This window comes from Anopheles coustani, chromosome 2 (genome assembly GCF_943734705.1).
Source record: "Anopheles coustani chromosome 2, idAnoCousDA_361_x.2, whole genome shotgun sequence".
Classification (NCBI taxonomy): Eukaryota; Metazoa; Arthropoda; class Insecta; order Diptera; family Culicidae; genus Anopheles; species Anopheles coustani.
The window spans coordinates 68,281,341-68,307,581 of NC_071289.1; the positions used below are offsets into that span (position 1 = coordinate 68,281,341).

The 26,241-nt window shown below is 44.6% G+C and overlaps 2 protein-coding genes across 3 annotated transcripts; one reads left to right on the plus strand and one right to left on the minus strand.

Annotated features, from left to right (window-relative positions):
* Window positions 1-4,279: 4,279 nt before the first annotated feature.
* LOC131262670 (coronin-1C-A) lies at window positions 4,280-19,950 on the minus strand. Its single transcript, XM_058264724.1, has 6 exons — window positions 19,823-19,950; window positions 13,921-14,448; window positions 9,814-9,936; window positions 7,606-8,457; window positions 6,371-6,631; window positions 4,280-6,292 (listed from the first exon to the last, which is right to left on the minus strand). The coding sequence occupies exons 2-6, from the start codon at window positions 14,116-14,118 to the stop codon at window positions 5,990-5,992; spliced, it is 1,737 nt and encodes a 578-aa protein (XP_058120707.1). The 5' UTR covers window positions 14,119-14,448; window positions 19,823-19,950; the 3' UTR covers window positions 4,280-5,989.
* Window positions 19,951-25,569: 5,619 nt separating this feature from the next.
* On the plus strand, window positions 25,570-26,208 carry LOC131265534 (bifunctional endo-1,4-beta-xylanase XylA-like). 2 transcript variants are annotated; one of them, XM_058267815.1, is made up of 2 exons: window positions 25,570-25,882; window positions 25,945-26,208. In XM_058267815.1, the coding sequence occupies exons 1-2, from the start codon at window positions 25,594-25,596 to the stop codon at window positions 26,100-26,102; spliced, it is 447 nt and encodes a 148-aa protein (XP_058123798.1). In that variant the 5' UTR covers window positions 25,570-25,593; the 3' UTR covers window positions 26,103-26,208. The 2 variants fall into 2 exon arrangements, with proteins under 2 accessions (XP_058123798.1, XP_058123799.1); XM_058267816.1 differs by having other exon boundaries at window positions 25,570-25,855.
* Window positions 26,209-26,241: the final 33 nt, after the last annotated feature.

A 26,241-nucleotide genomic window follows, 5' to 3' on the forward strand; every position in this document is an offset into this window, starting at 1 on the left:
AGCATATTTTCAAACAAGATAAATACACAAACCAACACATAGAGCACCAGGACAAGCGCTAAAAATCATTGGACTACACTGTAGGTAACATTATAAAGAAAAACATAAAGAACTCTCGACCACACAAAAGAAGGCTTATCAAGGTGAACGAATCCTATTTTGTGCAAATTTACTAAGGCAGTACAAGAGATACACAATTGCATAAACACTCCTATTCCATCTGTTTGTTAATACTTTTTGCAAACATGTTGTTCAACACTTTTCCTTTTACGTACATTTATTCGATGTGTTGTCCTTCTTCTATTTTGATGTTAAAAGTTAAAACAACACCACAACAACCGGTTTTGTGAACAGTTGGTTTGCATGGCAACTGTTTTTCTTCATTTAATGATGTTCAATTGAAAGGTTCAATCAGCAAAACAGACCAAAATTCAGAATTACATCCAGCGTACAGACGTAAATAGATAAATGCAGCCAAACTAAAATGTATAGTATCCTGTGTTTAGAATGTAGTAAGAAAAGCTAGGGAAACGTAAAAGACGGAACAAATGAAAAAAATCTTTCTAACTCAAAGTAGTAGGGCTGTGGCAAAGGAAAGGGTAAAACCAGATAACAATAAGATACATAAAAAAAAAATAGGTGACGCAACAGTAGGGCAACGGAAAAGGAAAATCGTGGTTACGCGGAGTAGCATAAAATGGTAGCAACATTCACTTAACATTAACTGTCAAAACAAGTTCTGAACCCTGAACCAGCAATTTAAAACTCAAATTACCATGGCAACGTTAAATGTTTCATTCGTTGCCATGGTACGGCGTGGGTTCTCGAATCCCAACCAAAGGCAACGTGCACAAAGGGGAAAAAGTCTAGTACGTCCTTAACGGGCACGCATGACCAACAAAAGACGGCCGTTACGCCAAGCAGAAGAAAAGAAGCAAAGTACCAGTAGAAGAATCTTTCGAAAGTTAGCGTTAAGTGAAAGTGGCTATCGTTTGAAATGGGCTTAAAAGACTATTAGTAATATATTTAAAGAATTCACTCAAAGCAAAATCGAAGCGCTAGGAGCTTTCTGTTCCGTGTCTCAACTGGTTTCGTGTATTCGGCTGTTCGCTGTTGTGATATTTCAGTGTTACTAAAGTAGGGTTTTCCGTCTGATTGCAGCTAAGTTTTACGGTTCCTTTTTAATGTTTTCTTAAATAGACAATTCGCTACCATCCATTGTCGTCTTTATGTGTAAACAGATCATTTGAAGGTAGGGCAAAGAAAATAAAGTAGGCGGTAGATATGACATAGAAACAGATGCTTATCTCTTAGCACCCGTTTTGGGTGGGTGGTATTTTCCTCATTTTGTATAGGGTTTAAAATATTCGTATTTGATACAGCAGTGCAAGCAGGAGCAGCAAGCAAGCATAAATAACTTGTGACAAACCAAACCAAAACTTTACTCCCGCCGGACCGTCGCGAATCGTTTAGTAAGGAAGCAAAACATAAATTTAGCGTTATCGGGTCGTCGTTCCTCGAACAAATGTGAAAATCTCTCCGCGTCGTCAACACTGTATCGGGTCAAACTCGCGTAACAAATCTCGCCGTGATCGTATTATTCGTTGTCGTCGTATTATCTCGCGAACGTCCGTTCTAACTGATAGGTGCTAGGTGATAGTAGGGATATTAACTAATTGCAAAATAGGGAAACAAGAAAGCTTAGGGACAGCAAGGGTGACAACTGAAACAAGGCAGGCAGAACTTAAAGTGATAGGGAAACCAGAAAAAGATAGAAGTATAAGGAGCTGTAGGAGTGAGGGCCAAATAGAAGCAAACCCAACAAAGAGGCAAGCCGGAATTGCTAATCAATTGTATCAAACTCAGCAGTAGAGAAGTTTGCTTTTTGTTTTTCGTAGTTTAACCAATACTTTCTCTCCTCATCTCGCTGAAACCCAGAAGCGTTCCACACTAATGTACTCAAAAAGAATGGTTGAATTTGTGTGTGCGAAAAAACAATGATAACGTGTATGAAAGGGTAATGAATGTGCAGTAATATTTAGGTAGGTTTATTTCTGTCCCATTGTCCTTGCTTAACCCTCTGTTAACTCTCTACCTGAATCCTTAAATTAAAATTTTCAAACGAAATCAAATTTCTTTTTGCCAAATGTCTCTCAAAACAATTTCCTTTAAGTGCCGCATGAGATGTAGTTTGGGACGAAATTAGCTCGTTTACATGTTCCGATTGGTTGGTTAAACGTACCAAGGCAGCATGTGTTGTTCTTCCTTTCGAAATTGTTGTACTGTCGGTGTACATTTTACTTACCCCCTTCGACCTAAAGCAGGTTAAAAACTACTCTTCTTGAACTTGTAACACATTCGATACTTGTTTAGCAAACATAACTTTAAACAAACGGTGTGAGGAATGATCGATGATTGAATGTAATTTGGATGGTTGCGAAAGAGCATAATATTAAGAAAAGAACATAGCTTTAGGAGAGCAGGATCAGGAACAAGCAGTATATAGGGCAGCAGAACATGATAGAGAAGGAAAAAAACTTAACTAGAGTTGTATATCAGAAAAGAAGTCTCATCCCCATTATCCATTCCAAAAAACAAATCCCTCCCTCCTAGCGATTGTGTGTCGTTTTGGAGACACATCATTGTCGTTCTTTACACTCCTCCTGTTCCCTCTTCCTTTTTTCCATTACAGATATCACGAGCCTAACAAAGTTCGTTTGTTGATTTTAGCAAAAGAAAACGAAACTAGTTCATACATATATCTTATCCTTTCCCATGTTCCCGCACGTGGGCAAAAGTCAATAATGGAGTTTTAAAAACAAATTTGCCTTCGAATTTGGTGGCAGAATCCATCTTAAATACAGTTCTTCATCTTTCCCGATAAATTATGATTAACTCATCGCTCGCTCGCAGCTTATATGATTTGTGTGAACCTAAATGGCACAAAAAGAGAAAACGATTACTAATGGTGCAATGTTTGCATACACAGCTGCAGGATATGCATGCCTTGTTTTCGCACTTGATTGAACGGAAGAGTTTGGTGTTGTGTAAAATAAGAAAATATCTCATGAAGTACGGTGGAGCTAGCAAAAATCGAATACAAATACCCCCACGATAGTAGAGTAATAATAATCATAAGAGCAAGGAAAGCAAGAGCGGCACGTAAAAAGAGGCAAGCTTACTAAACAGAACGAAACATCAATATCAAAAGTCCATTTTAGGCGATAGCAACATTCACTTAACACTAGCTATCAAACGCTGTTTGCACAAGTTAACACTTGTAAATTCAAATTACCATGGCCAACGAATGAAATATTTTACTTTACCATGATAATTCGAGTTTACAAGGCGAGTGCGGAAGGCGTTTCTCAGTTTGTGATGAATGAAAGTTGCTATCGTTTAAATCGAAAGTTGCTAATTGGCTTTTAGAGGATATGAAAATGTTCCTACAGCAATCCAAATTGATCGAGTTGTTTGAAAGAAAGAAAAAAAAATTGTGAAAAAAAACCGTTAGTTGTGCATAAAACAATCCACAGAATAATTTTACATTGTACTGTACAGAAAAGTAGCTCTCCGTTACGGAACATGTCAACATACACTAACAAGAAGAAGAAGAAAAAAACGACGAAAAGCCACAAAGAACGCTATCCCTAGTTCAGTCAGTATAGTTTAGTACCATCAAAAGGTACACTGGTTTAAAAAAAAAAAGGAAGCGAAAGTCATGAAACATGCGAGCAGAGATACTTAAACTTACCGTAACTTCTTTACGTTTAAGTGCATACTGGAAGAATTTGGAAAGCAATCCAACCACAAAACATGGAGCTAGGTAAGCAATGAAATAGGTCTTTTAAAACAAATTCTTTACACATATATAACTCCCCACAAACCAACGCATAAGGACATGCACACGCGCGGGGCAGATAGGGTAGAGTAGAGCAGCAACCGTAGATAGTGTCGGCATAAGATTTTGGGGCGATGAAAAAAATAAAGGAGAAAAAAAAACCTAGCAAACAAGATGCGCCAACCCCCGGGCTTGTAGTTGTGAAACTCTACAAAACAAGCGAGTGGTGAGAATGATATTGAAACATACAACATAAAATAGAATTGAAAGCTGAAAAGTGAATATACTATTATTATATTATATATCTAACATCGTTTGTCTCCCGGGTTTGTTTCGATCCATCCGAAAGAACATAATCGTCCCCTCCCCCTCCCGACCCTCATCCGTGTCATCCAGCAAGAAATGTTGCAAAGAAAGGAAAACACAGGTTAAAATACTTAATATACCTTTGTTTCAGTGTTTTGCTCGTTTTCTCTCTTTGTTTGTTTGATTTATCTAATCATAAAAACAAGTAATAAGAATTAATTTAATAATAAGTATGAATCGCATCGCACCGATCATTCATCCAATTTTCGCTCCTTACATTTGCTCCGCTCCGGCATGATGGTCCTATACGGCCAACGTTCGCCTCGGGCATGTTTCTTCTTGTATTCTTTTACATCTTTCTCCTTGCGCGGGTTCTTTTTTTCGTGTCAAAAGTTCGACAGTTTTGCTGGATCCTGGCTTGCAAAGTCGCTTTTCTCCTCGCTAAAGGAAGGCCCAACACCTAAACCGTCCTGTTTGTATTGATCTTTTCTCTATCTTTTGTTTGTTATGTTTTTTGTTCATTTTTCTTTAGCAAAGTTTTCCTATCTATGTTTTGCTTCTTCTGTGTGTGTGTGTGTTGTTTTTATTTAGTATCAGTTCTCGGGTTTCGAAGCTCATTTATAATTGTTTCTTATTGGCCAAAAATGGATCATTCCTACGTTTTCTCTGTTCGAATTTGTGCCCGAACAACAAAACCGAAAGCGCAATGAAGAAAAGAAATAATAGAGAGGAATACACGACGCACATTCGCGTCTCTTCCCTGCTTCCCCGCCAGCCAACCCAAGCACTAGTTTCTAATACGTAACCGTCTGTCGTTATTTTTGTGTTATTGTTTCTTATCGCTCAAATTCGATCAATCGTCACACTCGATCAAGGGCTCCCCCTCAGAGGCATGTGTGCTAGGCTAAAGGCATGTGCGTCGACGATGACGACTGAATGCTTTCATCTCCAAGGCCGCCGCAGTGGAGACACAAAAAAGTTAGTATAAAAAACATACATTACAAGTACAAAATCTCTTTCTTTCTATCAGCGCAGCTTGAAGCACACGGTTTGCTGTCCTACATATGAAGGCATTGTTTTCTTGTTTTGTGATGTTTAACATTAGTATGCTTGATTCGCAGTTCTGTCGTGCAATTCACTTCCTCCATATCCAGCCGGTGCCGATACGTCTTCCGGCAAACGAGCGAAAGGCATTCGTCAATTCCTACCGCCAGAAGGATGTGAGTTGATAGTTGTTGCGTTCGTTTCATTACTTTGATAAGTTAATCTGTTTGCTTTGCCATTTACACACCGCCTGCCAGCATAAGGCAATCCCTGCTACTGCGGGATGTTTCAAAATGTGCGCTCTCCCGCTCTCTTGTTCCACCATGTCAATCGCAACCACCTGTCCCGCCTGCGTTCTGCTGTGGCAGGCAATTAATTTACAAACTCTATAGGCCCATCAACGAACAACGTGTCAGAGACGGGGCAGATACGGTTGGGGTGCATCTAGTTTTGTGTTCTTTTTTTGTTCGTATTTCTTATACTTCGGTTTTATCTCTTCCTTTCTTTTCAGGACGCGTTGTGTTCGCAACGTTTGGCAAAATCAAAAGGAAGCTGCTTCTAGTACCTAATATCCGGGAGGGTCTGGAGCAGGGTAGGAAAGCTAAGACTAAAGACCTAAGACCTCACCATGCAAAGGAAATGGGACGAATGCCGCCACTGTGCCGGCTTTATGAGGTAAGCAGAGGGTTTTTGGAGCAAAGAGAAGGAGAGACAAAATGGGGGCGGGGAGGTTTGCAGCTACTTCCAAAACTCCCTCGTGGATGGGTGGGGGGTTGTTCTCGTGGACCCTCCCCCGTTCTAGACTCCTTCCAGGCCAACACTGGTGTTGTGGTAGTGGCCTCCATCATCCGCGTTCTGCTGCTGATGCGTCGCATCGTCTGTGCTTGGGGGGAGCGAGGACGGTGGCGCAGGGGACGACGAGGTGGCAGAAGGTGCTGCAGGTGCTAGGCCACCGTCCACCGCGTCCGTAAGCCCCCGGTCGGTCATCGCTTTCACCGTGGCCTCGAGCGACCGGATCCGATTTTCGTGCTTCACAATGATTGCCTTCAGCTTGCGGAATTCCTCCTCGAACTTTGTCCTCAGCTCGCCGAACTGTTGCTCCTGCAAAACAAACGAAGAGGATGTGTTACCATCATTTGCCATCTCTTGGGGTCACCTTTTTTTTAAAAACCGACTTACCGATACGCCACCAATCGTGATCTGTTGCGTTCCATTGTTGGCCGGGGATGTGCTGCCACCACCGCTGGTACCATTGTTGACCGTCACCGGTGACCCGTTGGCCGAGGCGCCCGCCGATCCCGGTGCCGAGAGGGCCGACTTGGGGCCGCCGCCACCGCCACCGCCACCACCGACGCCCGCCTTCGGGGCCATCTTGTCCAGCACGTTCGACTTCTTGGTCACCGTCAGCTGGGTGCTCTGCGCCTGCGACACGTAGCCGCCCTGCACGAGAAAGACACGATCCTACTTTCAGCGGGTTTAAGAGAGGTGCCCTAGCGCTACGAATCGGTACACAGAGCTTACAAACTAAGCGTGTGTGTTGTGCGCGTGGTTATGTTTTATGGTAGCTGGTAGGCGTATGATGTTATGCGGGAGTCACCCAATTCCCAATTCTTACCCATTGCCCTTTCGTGTTAGAAAGGGGCTGTAGAATGTCACTGGTCAGCGATAGTTCAAATCAACATGGGGGACGACAAAAGGGACGCACTTGGTATTGCTTCAATTGAAATAATGTCTTCTATTGACTTTTGTTCGAAAATCGATAGAAAATTCTAATTCAAACAGGATGTGACTAAAATGATACATCGTTGGATTTGAATTGAATTATCCAAAATTATTTGTTGGCTTCAAATGGCTCACATGGAGTCTAATCTCTCTTTGGTGTTGTAAAGCAAATTTCGATGTTTGCTAGGATCACAATATTTTCGATAAGTAACGATCTTCGGTGGTATTTCGCATTGTTTCTGTGTTCTGGTTCTTGATTGACTGATCAAAAAACCGTTGGCACACATTTAGAGGCCGAGATTCATCGACTGATAACTGAGATATAATGTTTCGATCCCTTGTGACTGGAATCTCAGCACCTTCTAAAAAAGAGGATAAATTAGACTGCACAGGAAAATGTACGATCTTGAATACCCTACAACATATTCTCCCTCTTTCTCCAGGAGCCTCTTGAATAGTAGGAAACTATCAGAGAGGGTTCCGAATAGGGAGATGTAAGTATCGTGCGAGGTTTAAAATCCCTAGTTCAAGTGTCGTTCCTTGCTCGCCGTCATCCCCATGGGAGATGAACATCGCACCGTGTGTTTAATGCAGTGTGTTCCATATCCTTCGCGGGATGGAGCTATTGTGCGTCTTCCTGTTCAAATGCATGCGACGCACGCACACCCTTCCCATCCCCCCGGGGAGCCTACCTTCAGCGAGATGAGCTGCGGGTCGACATCGGAACCCCCGATCCAGTCCTCCGCCGAGATGGACGCCTCGTCGGCCAGCGTGTCCGGGTAGAGATCCTCCTGGAACAGCTCGCTTTTGCGTGGCACCGTCATCGAGATCACCTGACACAGGCCGCTATTGTTGAGCCGGTAGAACCGCGCGACCTCGCACGTGCTCACGTCGCAACCCCGCTTCGGCATCATGCCGATGGCGCGCTGCGAGTCCGGCGTCTGGAACTGATTGATGTAGTGCACGAACGGCTGCTCGGGCGTCACCTCGAAGTAACGGATGACGGAGTCACCCTTTCCGCACAGGTAGATCAGGTTGGTGTCCGGGTCGTACAGCGGGAACATGACGCCGTTCGACGTGTCCAGGTCGACCATCACGATCGGGTCGCCGAGCGCGTCCGGTGCCCGCAGCGAGTACTGCCGCTCCGACGACCGATTGAAGCCGGTGGTAAAGATCAGCCCGTGCCGCAGGAAGATGGCACGCGTCGCCTTCGAACCCTCGTGCGCCAGCGCCTCGTTCAGCACCTCGCCGTTGCGCGGGTTCAGGATGCGGATCTTCTTGTCCTTGCACGTCGTCACCAGCTGCGAGCCGTCCCAGTTCCAGCACGCACTGTAGATCGTGTCCGGGTGGCAGTCCATGCGCACCAGCACCTCCCCCGTGCCAACGTTCCACACGACGATCAGGTTGTCCGAGCCGGCCGTCAGCAGCACGTTCAGGGCGGACGGGTGCCACAGGACGAGGCCAACGCGCCGCTGATGGTACACCAGGTCGACCACCGGTTCCGTGAGCGTTCGTGAAAGGCCTCCGTCTGGGATTTGCCATACCTAATCGCAGGAGAGGTATGGTATCGATATTAGATTCATTGCCGTTATTTTTTCCCATAAAATTCAACACTAAGCTGACAAATATGTGGTTGAGAATCAGGGAAAAACTAGGTTGTGCAGACCATGAGGAATTGAGACTTCCATTAAATTTTAATGGCTTATTTTGTGCAGCTTTGATAGGCAATTATATGGTGAGTAATAAAAGTTATGACCTTTCCCGAAACCTTCCAAAAAATAATAAAATCAACTTAAAACCAACAACTCCTAGAATGTTGATTCAAATTATCGAATACACACTAAAAATGCAACAATCGCTCATGACGATAATTTCATGTGTTCAAATTTACAGCTAGTATAACCCTAACAAACAGTACAAAAATTGAGTATATCTACAGTTTTACTTTTCACTCCGTTATTGAGTCATATACATATTTAGATACAAAAAAACTCAATGAGGGCCAATCAAAACGAGAGCAATGAACTCTACTTTGATGACTCGAATAAAATATTCTTAAGGAATTATTCAATAGCTTAATCATTTAAAAACCTTGTACTGTTCAAATTTAGCTCAATTGTAGAGGGAAACTGCGATTACAAACAATACATATTAAAAACTCGGTTATCTTTTTAGTAACAAACAAGTCAAAGGAAGTTTAAATGGGCATGAAATGATTGGTTTTGACCCTCGTAAATTGTTACTAATGTTGCAAACTATGCTGAACAATTTAAATAAGTCCATCTACTACGGATTGTTACATTACAACATCTTTTTTTAGTTTTTGTTTGATTGTTACATTACAAGTCATAAATATTGCTGCGTTTTCAAGAGAAAATTAAAGTGAAGTTCAAAACCAAGTTTATCGTATGGTGGCAACTGGCTTCACGATTTCCAATGGAATGAAATGTTACATAAAATGTATGTCCTACATGAGAATAATAGGCAGCTAAAGTAATCTCATCAGCTTTCGTTGTCGGCTAAACAAAAATTAATAGTAAACCGATACGAAGGGTTTGTCGTGTGTAATAGAGAAGATAGCACAAATATTCTAGAGCCACGGCGTCAGCTTGAAGCTAATACGAGCCGACACATTCCCTTGTCCATCTTCCTCATTTTCAGATTTATCGTTTCATGCCCTTGAGTTGCGGCGTGGAAAATTAACGATGACATACAGGACTGCGCCGACCTAATAAACAAGCGTAATGCGCCCGTGTGCCGCTTCCATCCCCATCTTCAGAAAAAAGGGCAATCAAACGCGCACTTTCTCACACACTTTCGCTTAGAACGCTCGAGGTTGCGCACCCACGAACCTTGAGCCGCCGCCGAATCGGCCCCCTTCGCACCAGAATAAAGCTCACCTTCACGACGCAATCCTCTGACCCAGATGCGATGACATTGTCGTTGTGCGGACACCAGGCGATATCCAGGACCGGGCCCTTGTGTCCACCCACCAGCGCATGATCCGCCGCTATGCGTCCGACCTGTTGTGGAGAAAGAAAGAGAAATGCGTTACGATCATCGGCTAGGAAAATCGGGTCGGGAAAAACAAGCACGGTTGGAAACAATGGAAAACGCGCACGGATGTCATTGAGGGACGAAATGAACGTTAACCTCAATCGGGTTAATGTTTACGAGTTCGGTTGAGTTTTTTTTTTGGGTTTTTGGATCAGGGACATTTTTTACTTCATTTACTTTACAAACGGTAAGATTTAGTTCTCAAGACTCATGGTTAAGGATTATTGTTCCCTCCCTGTAAGCGTAAGGGGCTTATATTGCTTTTGCGTAGCCCCAACTCATGTTGCGTTGATCCGAGCATAAGTCGTTGTGTGGTTGTGTTTGCGCCAATGAATCATACAACCCCCACCACCCCCATGACGAAGTGTAATAAACATGTTCGCCGATAATATTTGGTTTTGAAAAAAAAAAATCCTTCCTAAGCGTGTTCCGAAATTTCCGCTGATAAGATCAAAACGTTGCGATGATTTATTTATTTACAACCGCTTTATGACCAACGAAACCGATACCCCGCAAGAGCCGATACTGTTCCAGCCTTCGAATGCAAGAAATTAAAATAAACTAACGAAACACCCCCGCTGCTCTCTGGAGGGGCTTCAAAAACAACCCCGAAGGCTTAAAAATAGTTTTGCGCACGAATGATACCGATCGGCACGTCCCAGACGGTGGTCTCCCTTGGTCCCGCTATAATTAATACGAAATTATGGGCGTGAATATCGTCCCTTTATAAAAATAACACACACGTGCACCACCAAGCCTCGTCAAAAAAGGCACAAATGGCACCTGTCCATCGTGGTTGAAGGTGGAAAAGGAAAATGCTCTTCTCCACCGGAAAATGCAGCACAATTGGCATGCTCATTATCGGGCGGGATCGAGGGATCGTGAAGCGAAATGTTTACCGTTTCCGAATGCCATTTTACAGCATCCACACCAAAAATAACCCTCCACACGGTCTGACCTCACACGCCGGTTCTTTCTTTCTTTGCTCCGGTGAAAAGCCGCGGCCGACGTCTGTTTTTCCAGAAACGAACCTGAGTAGCTAAGGCCAATTGCATCGATACGGTTTGAGGGAAAAGAAATTGAGGGCTGGTGGTGGTGGTGGGAAGGATAAAAATAGCCCCCCACCATTGGGGTGGCGACCACGCGTCTTTTTCAGCAGAAACTACGACGGAAAAGTGAATCAAGGCAAGATCGGTCCGTTGCGGGAGACGGGTGACAAAGGGGAAAGGGCTTGAACGGGGTTGTCCGCGAAGGGAACCATAACACTTCCACACCCTGCCGCCCTGCCTGGCCGGACCCGGCTAATGAGGCCAACGGCACAATTAATACACCGCCGCGCACATCCCGAACCGAATCCGCGGACTCGCGCCTTATACGGGCATGTCGGGTGTTCCCCGGCACTAACGCCACCACCACCATCCACCATCCACCTTGCCGATACTCTTAGAATTAGAAGACGGTTCAAGCCAAGGGTTAAACCTGCGTCACCTTGGCCGTCACCTTTTCAGAGCAGAGTTTGGAAAATCAAACACACCACCGATCGTCCTGAGATCAAGCGATGGGTGGGATTTTTCCCCGCCCTGTTGCCGCTTCATTTTGGGGGGGAACAAAACAACCTCCCGGCACCTTCTCGCTGACCGGGTCAGGAATTCGTCGGTGCGAACGAATGGCTTTCTGTCGCGTGTTTCCGCAATTAAACCACGCGTGCAGCGGCTTTTTTTTTTGGTTCGTCCTGCCCTTCTTTCTCGCACGATCGGGATGATGATCGCGTCGATGCAAATGAAATGAAATTTATTTCAAACATTTGGATGTGCGCCAGCCCAACGGGGGATCCACACTTCTTTTCCGTTGCACAACGTCCTTCCATTTCTCGTTGAACGACATCGAATGTCAATAATCGCACTACGTTGCAGAAATGGAGGAAAATGGTAAATATTATCGCTTCACACCTCAATTTATGTCTCAAAATAAATAAAAAAGGAATTGACCATCCGAAGTAAACAACGACTGCAAATAATTGCGCACCGATGAAATTACTTGTTGTGACAAACGTGCCTCTTCGTTTGTATTGTGTTCATCAATCGAATTTATTCCATTCGTGTGCCGCAAATTTTCGGAAGGGCTACATTTTTATGTTTAACGACGGGTTCAAATCTTCTTGCTACGTGTTTAACTGGAAATAAAACTATTTTGACAAGTTTCTAAACTCACAAGACATATGAGATCGACAGTTTCTATAAACAAGTAGCGGATAAAAATTTCCCAACGAATACACAACTAGAAGAAACTTGAAAAACGTACAAAACGGCGCTTGATGACATTATTGTTCTAGAAATTAATTTTTGGAGGTATAAACAAAGTTAAAACAGAAATTTTGAAGGCCTTATAAAGTTGAGGGCCATTATTTAAAATGATTTTCACAATAGTTTGTAAAAATGAACACTTTTGAAAACGAACAATTGTTGCGAAGTTGAAAAAAAAACTTCATATCATTCGGTGACAAATGAACAGAAACTGAAAATAAAATAATTATCGCGAAATATGCAAATACCACTAATTATCCAATGACCAATGAGGTCCTGTTGATATAGGGATAAAACTCAGACAATTTTTGTAACACACAAATATAGAGCATAATGTAAATTCATTAAAACATGTATTTATGCTTCTATGGATTTTAGGCTATGATTAGAAAAACCATCTCACCCGACATAACCTTCAACTTAGATGAAAAACCTTCACCCTTTTGCTTTGCTCGGGGGAGAAAAAGAACCGAGGTTGGTTCCCATTTTCCTCCAGTGATCGAGACGCGGGGTGTGTGATGGGTGAAAGAAAAACATCGACAGCGATCCGCGTGCACATCGATCGTGGCCTTAACGGGAAAATCCACTTGAACCGTCTGAGGCGTGCTGAGGCTACCGACGGCTTCTGCGTTGGCTGAGCTGTTCGATGTCCGGCCGAAAAGAAAACGCACGCCCCGCACGGATTGCGCACACGGCCTACCGAAGACAAGCGTGCGCTTTTCCTAACCGCCCAAGGAGATGGTGGTGGTGGCCCAAGTCGAAGAAAAGAAAACGCGCTACGTGTGTGCGCGCCCACCGACCGATGAGTCAGTATGGCGCAGGAATGGGGAGCGGGCGATTTTGCTCAGCCCAGTCCTTCCTCAACATCCGACACGTTCGTCCACTCCGCTGGGGGAAACCAAAAAACTTCCCCGATTTGCCTTGCCGTCCCTTGGCGGAACACGCTGCTGATCGTCATCATGGCTCGGGTCTCGGGTGGTGCGGAAAATCGAAGTTACGTTCAGCGGAATGTGTCTATTTTTAGGCCCGGACAGAAGGTGCTATTTCGGTACACACTTTTCGGCGGTTAAACACAGCTTCCACCGAACACGCGTTCGGCGACGACGACGACGATGATGATGGGAGCGAGTCATTCTTGCGTTTTCGCTGATCAGGTGGACCAGTTAGGCACTTTCGAGCGTTCGTTCGTCGTGCGTGCGTGCATTCTGGGAAGGGATGCGTCGAACACTTTGCATAAACTACCGGCCGGGGTAGTATTTATTTGCGATAGTTTTAGCCCATATTTTCAGACACACTTTCTAACATGATCACTGATGTGTATTGCAAAGTAGGGAACATCTCTTTTTAATAAGTTAGATAACACCTTTCGTGGTCGTTATTTTTTCTTATAATTTTTGTGCTTACCTCCTCATTTTTATTTTATTTTATATTTGGACATATGAATGATAGAAAAGACATTCAAGAACCTTTCGCAAGAAGTATTTTATATCAGCCCAATGGTTTATATACATGTTTTGTTTATTTAAGCCTCAAGGCTAACTTGATATCTATAGTTATCGTCTTGATATCAATAGTCCTATTTGGACGGGTTAAATACTTTTTCGATCGCTTGGCTTAGAGGTTTTGTCGGTTCACACTGAACCTTACCTTATTGTGGGGCAACACGATGAAGGCACCGCCCCCGGCCGACTCGACGATGATGGCCAGGAACTTCGGATTGACCGCGCAGAACGTCGAGTCCCAGCTACTCTTCGACACGCGAATATTGTCGTAGCACTGTTCGCGCTTCAGCGCCTGCCCGTACACGTGCCGGAACTTGGAACTTCTCACCACACGAAACGACATCTTGCTGGTCGCCGATGTTCACTACCGTTTGCCGGTGCCACCACGACGACGATCGCCGACGATAATCTTCACTATTGCGAACAAGTGCGCTATCAAATACCGTTCCGGTCGTTTCACTTTCTTCAAACACCTTTGCGTTTAAGCCCGCGTTGTACTATTTCGTTTGATTCTTTATCGAAAAATATCGATGCTCCACGTCATGGATCGGCACACACGGTTAACACCCGGACGCACGCACGCACACACCACACATAGGATACGGTCTACAGGACGACTTAACACACGCTGAGGGAGACGTCACACGTCGGGATCACAATGTTAACCTAAAACCTTGCGGTGGAAGAGATAAGCATTAGATAAAGATAGGCGCCCACTTTTACCGAGGAAATACATCATCATCGACCGGGTTTTGGGCTGGAGGAAATCCGTCCGCAAACTCCCTTATACGGTCATGGATTGCTGCCACTGTTCATTTTGTAAAAACACCGTCAGCCTACTATTGGATCACGTCATTTTCTTCACGTCGCTGCTATTTTTTTTTTCGCTTGGTCCCTTCAATCACTAATCGCGCTTTTGATATTCCCTGCGACTGTGTGCCGCATGTACTTATCAGGAACCAGCTGTGCATTTCTGTATGTCACCGGTGATAAGACCCGTGTAGCTGGTGGTTAATTTTTTAACGTCCATCATGGAGTGGACTCAACACACCATGGAATATGACTCAACTGCTGCAAAGATCCTGCTAACGATCATCAAACGAATCAATCGAAGACATAAAAACATTACATACGGGTTGGTGTAGCATCATCATCTTGTGAGTCAGAGCTCGTTATGGTTTGAATATATCATTCACGGCAACGATTTTACTCTCAACTGTCCCGCCCTTTTTTTTTGTTGATCAAATATGAAAAAGCAAAAGGAAATGTTTTGGTGCGAACTCAAACAATACCGGACAACGAAACGGTGGCCCGCATTAGGTGTAATCGCACCTGTGCCATCAACTGATACATGATATCTCGGCGATACTATCAGAAAATTACCAAAGAAAACACCCATCCATCGGAACAGATAAGGCGTCTGCCTCGACCCCAAACGGCATAACTGGTTGAAATTTGCTTTTCGTGCGGGGAAAAAAATGCGAAAAATAATGTCTTTATCGTGCAAGGAGTTTATGTATTTTTAATCACTCCCCGCCTATACGTGAACCATAGTAGAGGGTGTTGTGTGAGTGCGGGGTGGGGCTTATCACACCTTTTTTTCTCCGACTCAAGTCAAGCCCGGCCAGCCAGCCAGCCAGCCAGCCATGACCAAATTACGGCAACACCGAGAAGCCCACCCGGAACATGTGGAGCATGTCATTACCTCGCGAAAAAAAGGGGTGATGATCTGCAGGGTAGTTGTAGTGGCTTTCGCGCGATCATCTTTGGAACAGGTAAGAAGACGCTGCTCAAACATTACGACGATCAGCTCTCTTTCGGTTGAGAAGGCTAGGTTGGGAGACCAAGCGGAGCGGGGGATGACATTTCATCTTTCACTTTCATTCCCTCCGAACAGCGGATGACTCGAATGATTTAAGATCGGTAGGATCGCTAATAATATTTGCAGTTTAACAAACTGTGACAACATACCCCCGCCCGGTTCGGGCTTTTGTTTTGTTTTTAACGTTCATGCGTTCGGTGCCATCATTTTCCAGCGCGGAGTATCGTTTTCGGTGTGTCGGTAACTATTATCAGAGGGTTTTCTTGCCTTTTAATCTTTCCCACCCACGACGGCGTAACCGTGCAGAGTTGGGCCCCGCTCCTCCCCTCTAATCGGGCATGTATTACGTCAGCGTTTGGCTGCTGATTGGTTTGCGCACATCGTAAAACGATAACACCCGATCGGCCAGCGTAGTAAATGAGCAAACAATCGTGTTATTGCTTTCCGATGGATATTGTTTGTCCCAGTTTTGAAACTTTACAACCGCATCTTTCGCTAGTTTGTGGGAAGTATTTTTCGCAAAACCAAAGTGCCGAATTCTACGCACTAACTATTTTGCAACATCACCATGAAGCAAGACGCCTTTCCTTGCACTGTCCCCATTCGGAGACGTGTAGTGACGGATTGTCGCATGCGTGAGAGATCGCACAGATCGTCTCCGCAGATCGTCTGTCTGGAAGCACGGTCTTCTCCAGAAGTCGCTGCCCGCTGCCATCCGTTCGTCGTGTCGCCTTGAGGCAGCACATTGGTCCGATGCAGGGGGTCCAATGTTTCTCTCCCTCGCCGTGCTAGGCAAATATTTTAAGCGCTCGCCTGCAGCACTGTGCTGACGTCTCGGGAGGCAAACATCTGACCTTCAAGCTGGCATTTCACACAGCACGAATCCGTCCATCATTCATATGCGCCTCTCGGTGTGCGCTGAAAGTGAGTTGCTGAACTCGCATCGCATCGCGGTGCCCTTTTCCGTGCCCGGGCCTCCGGACGCAGAAACACACACACACACACACATACACACAAAAGCGCGCGTACACGTGCCAGGCACACTAAGCGATCGTCGCATCTTCTCGCCTACTGCTGCAAACAGGCAATCTTCGTGACGATGGTGGACGGATTTCAATCTTCGACACGACGTGTCCGTTCGATTTGCTGCTTTCCACAGAAGGCCTGCTCTACCAGTAGTTTATACTGGATGAAGATGGTCTGCAAAATTGAAACAAATGAGTAACAATAGGGCCCACAATCGGGAATGGGTTCTGCATTCCCGCGGGATACGCGACGTTGTCGGGATGGTTTGTTTTTTTTTCATTTTGTTTCTGTTTCCTCGCGCGAGAGACGTATCGACGAATTATTCACCAAACCGGATGTACGATGATATCATCCGACGGGTTCCGCGCAGCAGCAAATAGATGATTGGCGCACGAAACCCGGTGGAAGTAGGAGGATGGATGGATGATCGAAAGAGCACGTCCTCGACCGTCCCTCGACAACATGGCGCATCCGAAGCGCCCGCCGCGGTTCGTGTTGGAATTTTTGCATATGTTTTACTAGCTATTTTCACCCGTTTCTAGAACAGCTGATGTGACTCTGACAAAAGAGCGGGGCTTTTCCTCCCGTTGGATGAAGGATGACCACAAGAAGCACCGGTTACTTGACCGACGAGCGAAAGTGCTGGCCGACACACAAAAAAAAGTATTCCCATGTAGACCATCATTTGAATCAATCTACATCGATAGGTGGTGGCAGACAGCTTAGAGTTTTCAATCAGAGAGCACGCCGGGCACGGCACACATCATCATCATCATCACACATCGGCGGGTTTTACGAATTTTCCTTCCGTTCCGCGAGCGCTCACACACGCGATTGCTCTCATTTCCTACAAATGCAATCAATACGCGAAACGGAACCGGCGCCCGAAATGCGTCGCCCAGCTTCCCCGCCATACCACCAGCGTGGCACGGAAAGTTTGGAACAGTTTCCCGCATGGACGATCGGCTGCAGATTACTACTGGCCGAAGCAAACAGCATACGCCGGCTGCTTGCTTTGTTTCAGGCAAGATACCTTTTCCGCTGCTAAAGAAGACAACACCCGACTGTGCTCTTTACCGTTTAGCAACATACGAACGCCCAGCCTGCTATGCACAGCAACACACCGGCATGCTAGCGGTGATGTACTGACATCATCTACCGCATCACTGGGAGGAGCCTCCGTGTTGTTCTCCTTATGATCACACCGATGCCTCCTAAGCGCGCCCGTTTGTGCCAACAGACACTGCGTCTATTTGAGAAGGATGGATTTGGCACACGTTCCGAAACGAACGGAAAGTGTGTTTGTGCGCAAGATGTGTCATCGATTGCAATCGGAACTGACGGTAGACACTGGTGAAAATTATCGAATCCGCCAAGCAAGCAGCGGGACCATAACAAAAGGTCCAGTAATACCGGCAGCAAACACCTACCCAGGGACGGGTGGCCTTACTGTAACTGTTGCAAACGGCAACACGAATATTGCCCTTTTCGTACATAAAACCTTGGAAGCCGAAGATTGTGTGGTAAATAAAGCTGCATGTTTGTTTTTCCCTTCGGTGACGTTTGGCGGGTTCTCGAACGAAAGGCTCGCGGAAGACGAGAACTGTCCCTTTGTGTTTTGTTTCCCTTTGCTGGCGGTGTCGTTCCGCATATCCGTTTTGCTAAACAAACCATTTTGACGTTCAGCGAAAAACCGACGTTGACGAGAAGGAAAAGCGCGTATGATGAAATGGTGGCATTCTCGGGGGGCACACTTTCTCCAGCCACCGAATCCTGAGTAAAAGTGACACACAAACACACGCAGGTGGCCCCAGCAGAAGAAAAAACAAACGATGAACCCACAACATCCAGTGGTTGTGAATAAAAATAAAATCAAATTGCTATCAGAGCACACCGGGCCAAAGTGGACCGTCCACCGCGGATGACCCAATTTCTCGACCCGTACGTCCGGGGCGCTGGCCAAGCGGCGGTGGCCACCCAAACCCGGCCCCGTCGCCGTCGATTGTGCTGATGAAGCACGTTGCAAAAGTGAGAGCGACGGAACGACTAGAAAGAGGGAAGAATAAAAAAAAAACATTATCTTGCACACGGCGGTAAGTGCCGTTTCGATGGTGGCAAAGGGAACCACTAGCGCACACCAGGAGTAGTCTCATTAGTTGTGAAGTAGTTTTACACAGCAACACTCTGGGGATGAGGGGCAGCAAGGGACAGAATGTCTCGCTAGTGAACAGCGCCTTGCCGCCGCACAAATCTCATACCTCCTATGAGTGGGGCCAACTCTTCCCCCCTAGATGGCCGACGTCGCAGAGCTACGCAAACGCGTTCGCACCTGGCAGCGCCTCTCACTTGACTTGCGGCGCGCGCTGTGGTTCGGGTAGACCTTGGTCAAATATTTTCAGCACGTTCTCCGGCCACCGACAACTTGAGGAGGGGGAGGCGGTAGAAGGAGAAGCGCGAAAGATCTTCAATCCATTATACCACCCACACTCGAACTCGCCCACCAAGCCAGACTACTCGTCCCGGTCACCTCTATGCCCGAAAGCTGGACTCGTCGCAGACTGGTCATGACGATCACCGACGAAATCAGGTTATCGCTCTTCCGCCCCCTTTTTTTCAGTGCGTAATCTTGATCCTGTGTCACCGCTTCATCCGGCCGATGGCGCACACGCAGCATAACCTCAAACATCCGGAATGTTTCACCGATTCCGGGAGGATTCTTCCCGGACGCGTTACGTGATCCCGGACGCGGTTCTAATGGTACGTGGAGCACTGCAAGCTGCACGAGGCAGAGGCACTTTTGCACGCCACTTCAACGCCTTATCGCCACCGCCCTGCTGTTCCGTCACACTGGTTCAGGTTTCAGCATAAATTATGCCAAGTTTTGCGCACCACAACTCGCCTGGCACGATGCGGTACCGTCACTTCCCACACGCACGTACTAAACTTAACTGTGCGCTGCGGACGCACCACGGCACGATCGGTGCGGGGTTTTCTCTCGACAAACAGGACCGCCACACGCCGAACACTGCGTTTGAAGTATCAACGCCCAGAGCTCGGCGCGACACAGAAGCAACAAAAGAAAAAAGCACCGATAAGCTGTGAGGGACGGAGTGAGTCTTGTTTATCAATCGGCACTGCACCGCTTCGATAAGCATTTCCTTTCGCTCGCCCGCGAATTATGCTTGACTGTCGCGCTCACCTACATACGACCACACCGTTCGCGATGCAACTAACGCCTAGCCGGCCGAAAATTTTGCACCGAACACGCGAAAACTGGATATATATAATTTTTAATGTACCACGATCAATCCAAAAAAGGCAATGGATTCTTGTTTTTGAGAAAAAAAACCTGTGTGGGAACGGGATAGCACTTAAGGCGAAAATGTCAAGCAACCTGTGTGGGAACGGGATAGCACTTGGGGCGAAAAAGTTAAGCAATTCAGGTTAAAAAAACGATTTGCAAATAACTGCCTAGTTCCCGAACCGATTTTAACAAACGACCCCTCAAACGATTGGTCTATTCAAGACACGTAACTTTGTTTCAAGTATGTTACCTTTTACGAAAGTTTTACATATTACTCCCCGAGTGTATTCAATGTCAAATTGCTCCGATACGAATTCGCCTTTTCGCCGGGGAGTCAAGGTTGTTTTATATCAAAGGAGCTTAAGACACCTCGGTAATCAGTCCACATAATTGCTGAAATAGCTAATTTGTTGATAACTTTTTAGTCACCGAACCTATATTCATACTTGACCCATTAAATAAATGATCTAATTACGAGAAACAACTTTCTCTCAGAGACATTGATGAGATTTTTTGTAAACAAATAACTGTGCACCAAGTTCCGACTAAACGAGGTTTGGAACTACTGCTTTAGTACCAATGTTTGCCATCAGAGGCGCTTTACCCACTCAAACTCATTTTGAATGAGAAAATAACGGAATTTGGTAATATATTTAAGTTCCGCATTTACTCTTTTACCGGAAAAAGTATTGACTTTTTAATTTCACTTAAGATAATTAGGGTAACTGTACCAATAGTGGTGCACTTAGTAATGTAAATACCAATTAGGTGTTATTAATGAGTGTTAAGAACACAATATTCTACATATTTGAATCAATTATGATCGAAACATGACTTTTCTTCTGAAAAACATCTATTTTCACCGTAAACCATACAAAATACAGGAAAAAAAGCGTATTTTTCTTCCTAGTCGGTTGCTCCTATTATGGTGGTATGGTTCCTATAGTTGTGGTATCGTGTTCCTATAGTGGTGGTAGTACGAAAAACTTGAATATATTTTGACTATAACTTATTTTTGAAGCATATTTCAAACAGAACGGTAAAATACTCCTTGACCAATGCGTTGTCATTGAAAAGACTGTATTGTTTTACCGAAATATGTCCAATTTTAATTCATAAAAAATGCTCTTAATATTACAGCTAAAACTATAGTATATGCTTTATAGCGTATCCTTCCCCCGCTTTCTTTTTTCTGTCCTCTGTTTCTTCTGCTGAGCCTTCTCTCCAGTTCCGCTTTGTTTATTTTGTAGAAACAGAATAAAATCACTAAATTTACCTTATTATATTGGTCAAAAACCGGAATAAAACTAAAATATACTTGTGAAAAAATCTATGGCTACTATAGGAACAACTTGGGTGGTAAAAGAGTAAATGAGGCCCCGGGCTAGATTCTCCTCTTCCTACTGGTTCACATTTAGCGCCTGAAGCTATGCAAAGCGCGACACATGCATTCGTTTCGAATTTTTGAACGCTAACGGTTCGCTTTAAAGACCATAACGGTTTAAACTAATCACGCAGTGGAGGTTGAATGCGGGTTAATATACTTTTACATGTTATGTTACTAGTAAGTAAACTATACCACACATGATGGACAGCATGAAACAATGAGTTTAGCCGAAGAAATGATTTGGAAACGGCGGCGCGCCCGCAGCGAGCGAAGCGAGCGGACTGCGCTAGGTCTACCGAAAAAGAGAGTTTGTTATAGTTTTGAGAAATAAGGGGGGCCCGTGGGCCCCCCTCATACCGCACCCGCTAGGTTGATTGCGTAGCCGAAATTAACGGTACACACTACGGTTCAAATACTCGTAGGTTGAATTTAACGAATTAATGTATCACCAATTGCATACATGCAGTTTAAACGTCCACAAGAGGTGTAGCCACGATCGAAAACATGGCGGCCGGGGCCTCATTTACTCTTTTACCACTTGGGTTTTTGTGCCTATAGTGGCACTATGGTAAAAACTATGAAAATATAATAAAATTATGCTAAAATGCACTAAGTTCGTGTAAATCAATTATATTGGAGTATGTAAGTAGCGAAATTATATAGTTTTAATGATTTTGCAGTGATTTATAGCCTTAGGGAAATCATGATATTCGTTATAGATTCTTAAGGAATGCAGCATGTTGGGACAACCTGTTTTGAAAATATGAATTTTGGAGCTTCTATATTACGGAATGAGATGGTTCATCTTTTGAACACTCCGCAGAAGATCAAAGAACATTTCATAGAAGAACAAATAACTCCATTGTTTATATATCGGCGTAGAGCTAGGATTTTATTCCACTAACACCACTATTGGTACTAGCTCCACTATGGGTGCACTTACCCTAATTTATGAATGTACGAATGAAACATTGTGCTGTGTACTCACTTTTTTGGTGCGTGTTTAGGGTGCTGAGGCACAATTTTGACCATATCTCAGAAACCCAAACTCGTATCGCGGCCAAATTACATAAAAATGATGAGAATAGTGCATGGAGCCATCTCTCATTTTTACTTCTTCATAATAATTGTTCCTCTCAAAGTAAATGGTCTTTGTTGCTGTTTTAGCCTGCTGTGTACTGACTTTATGGGTGCAGTGTAGGTGCTTTGCTCTGGTACCAAGTGCGACGACAACGGCGTTGAACATTTGTCGATCCGATTTGATGAGGTTAACGCAAAATGCGGCTTCTAAGCAGATTAATCACGTTTCGATCTTCCTCGTTGAAATCCGGGAAATTAATTTTTGCCTTGACAAGCGGTTCGTTAGGCTGCGTTCCATTAGATGATGGGGTATTCTGATTCTGAGGTTTCATCATGGATTCCTTTTCTGGTTCTTGTTCGATCGGGGTCTCCAATATATAACGGGTTCTATATTTATTGAAATGTTTTCCAGTTGGAAGCAAAGATTAAACTTGCTTGCAAGCTGGCGTTTTTCTCTTTATATACTGACAAGCTGACCCAACGAACTTCGCCTCGTCCCATATTAACAATGCGCTAATATTGGAATAATAAAGTATTGAAACTCAAGGGAAGCCCCATAGATTCGGTTCATGAAGATGTCGACACATAACAATAACAGATCCATCTTTAAGTCGCGGCATATCCGACAAATTCAAAGAATGTTTTAAAATTCCTTTTAAGTATAGACACTTTAGTCTTCTCCTTCAATGCCAAAAAACGCCATATCCCATCAGGCGACGTACTTGCAAACTTGTTTGATAGATTTCCCTGAACTTAAATACTCAAAATGCATATGTGTTTAGCAAGAAAGCTTTTTCTGCTACTCAACAAAATACATTCAACGCCTATTAGAACCAAATATACGTGATCTAGGCGATCGCTTGTTGATTAACCGAGATGAAATTATTCAATGATCCGTGAATTCGTACTCATGGTTTGTCACAATTTTAATCGGTATGGGTAAGAAGGAAAAAATCCCAGAACTTCTTTAAGATTGGCCAAGCGGTTTCTTAGTTTAAATTATACTTCGTATATTTGATTTGATTGTATGGAAAATGCAACTTTCACAAATCTTTCCATTTTCCGACTTTTCCTTAGACAATATTAAAGTTGTCTTTTTTTTAAACCTTCCATGAATAAAAACGAAAAAATAATCCGATTACATCGTCAAGATTGGCTCAGTCGATTTTGAGTTTTAGCATCACGAACATACAAACATTCATTTTTATAGATATAGAGAAGAGAAGAGAAGAGAAGAGAAGAAGAGAAGATGTACAGCTTGCTTGATTTATAATATTTTACTTAGCTTACTTATTGCGATATTGTTATGTACACTACAAGTTTAATAAACCAATGTTAACATTTACATTTAAAACACATTTCAAAGAACAGATCCGGCAACAAAATTACGTACGTTACGACAAGATCCAATCCATCAACAGGATATCTGAAAATATGCAAATTCAATTTTTATATCCGAATCCTTTGGATACTAAGAGATAAAATGTACCTGTTCCTATTCTAAAAAGGGCACGACTCATCCTTGCAATTGTCATGCGAGCTTTATCAACACTCCACTCTGGATGCTCATTAATTACCACCAACTCCATACTAGCGGTTGTGGCGACGATTAGTGAAAATGCCAAAGATGGCTCATATTTTGTTTGGTGTTAGTTTTTATTGACCCGCTGTGCTCATCGCTTATGCTAATCAAACGATTATTATTTGTTGAACTGCATGGCGCTGCTTACCGGGTGCGTTTTGTTGACTCCCACGGCCTAATCTCGCGACCTACACAGCAATTACGTATCACATTTTTCATTTACTTAAAGTGTACCTCTCGGTTTTGCCAAAGAGCACTGGGCCCTCCAAGTGAATCGTACTACATTTACTGGCGATCATGTATTGGCGGAACACACGCGTGCAAAGTCGTTCCCTTGCGATGGCCGATAGGTCGAAAATGAAAGATGCCATTGATCAAGCAATATGGCGCAAATGAGGCCCATCTTGTTGGTGGACTTGTGTCCTGCCTGGCATTTTGTTATGCTTCCTCATTTTACGATCGTTAACATTTGAAGCGAACTAATACTATGAATCAATTTGTTCTACATTAAATTTGTTTACCTTTTTACGTAAAGAATATTAGAATTTATTCTGAATACATTGGTATTCAGTTAACGATATTTAATTCTTTCTTCATGAGCGATCTCACTGAACCTTGTTATAAATCATGAAAAATTGCCAATTATTCATATGAAAAATGAATTGTTAGTAATAAGGTAATGTCTTCATTCATTTCAATTACGTTTGCCAGTGACCGGTTGGATTTCTCGCCAAATAATTACACCACAACCAGAACCGCCGAGGTTAAGATCGATCATCAATCATCTTCGCTGTCAGGCAAGTGTCTTCCCCTACACTGAAGCATGTACCTGATGATCCTCAATCCACGGGCAAATAATAGGAATCTCCGGAAGGGACAGCATAATCGATACCCTACCGTCGAGTAAACGGTTCGCCAGTAATGTGCGACTAATTATTTGGCGAGCTATTAATCGAATCCATGCCCATGCCACGGATCGGATGATAAATGGACCACGATCATCACCTGGGCGCTGGATGCTCCGGTGCGGCGAAGAGCGTGAAAAGTCATCCCAAAGCTAGAGTACCGCACTGCCATAATGTAAATAAAGCACAGCATTAGTTTAAATTATCTTCACAATTAACATTGAGCGTTGTAAGCTACTACCGTCCCCGGCCGTGGCAATGGCGTTGGTCTTTCGCCGGGCGTCTCTCCTGGAAAAGGGGGTCGATTCGACGCATTCGGTTCACTTTAACCTTTTCCGGCGATGCTCGTTTAATCTCATGCCGGTGGTCCGGCGCTGGGTACGATTGGACCGGGCGGGTCGATTAGAATAAAGTTCTCCTCCTTCTACGCGGCAATGAATATTTCACTCATCCAATAGCCTGCGGAGACGTCACGCAGATGGGGGTTAGTAACGGGTGCTACCAAAGTGCATCCCTTCCTAGGCGACCACCACGTCGGCCAAACACCGAGCTAGGTGTACTACTAGGCGAAGGAAAACGTTGTCCCTATATAAAGCTTACCAATTAGCTTAACTTTCATCCAGTGTTGAACAAGCAGTTCATCAGTACCGTGTTCTAGCTCTCAATTCTCAGTGTTTGCAGTCTGCAACCAATTCCAACTCTACCTAGCAAGATGATGAAGTTTGTGCTCATCAGTGCCGCCCTAGTTGCTGCCGTTTGTGCCGCTCCGGCTGACAACAAGTCTGGCCAGCAGGCGGGCAGTGGAGGCCGTACCGATGGCCTGGATCAGGCCGAGTCAGCCTGGAACAACCCGAACGCGTGGAACGCGCAGAACACCTGGAACCGGGATCCCGCTACCTGGAACCATCCGAACGCCTGGAACCATCAGGGCGCCTGGAACCACCCGTCCGCCTGGAACCGTGGTTACAACAACCGTAATGACATGACCACTGCCCGACCAGGTTCATATGATTGTGACATATAAATGGGGGTTTTGTTTTGTGTATCGAAATTATTCTTCCAGGTTACGACCCCGCTAACCGTTGGGCTGCCGGAACGGACCCGTGGAACCGTTGGGGAGCTGCCGGAGCCGGTGCTGGATGGAACAGCTGGGCCGGACGTGGTGCTGCCGCCCAATGGCCAGCTGGCGCCGCCACTGCGAGCCGTTGGAATGCCTGGTAAACCGTCGCCGGTGGACTTAATCGTGCCGATCTAATACACAAAAGTGCCCGTCATTGGTCTGTTTTTACCATTTTTGTAATCGGAAAAATAAATGTTTAACTCAGCAGATTAATTAATATCAGTGTTAACTGAATGATCA

Coding starts and splice junctions, on each gene's coding strand:
- LOC131262670 (XM_058264724.1), bottom strand. CDS start 14,118: ATGTCGTTTCGTGTGGTGAGAAGTTCCAAGTTCCGGCACGTGTACGGG. Junction 9,937..13,920: donor TCGTGTTGCCCCACAATAAG/GTAAGGTTCAGT, acceptor TCTCCACAACAG/GTCGGACGCATAGCGGCGGA. Junction 6,632..7,605: donor CGCAGCTCATCTCGCTGAAG/GTAGGCTCCCCG, acceptor TTTCTCGTGCAG/GGCGGCTACGTGTCGCAGGC.
- LOC131265534 (XM_058267815.1), top strand. CDS start 25,594: ATGATGAAGTTTGTGCTCATCAGTGCCGCCCTAGTTGCTGCCGTTTGT. Junction 25,883..25,944: donor CATGACCACTGCCCGACCAG/GTTCATATGATT, acceptor TTATTCTTCCAG/GTTACGACCCCGCTAACCGT.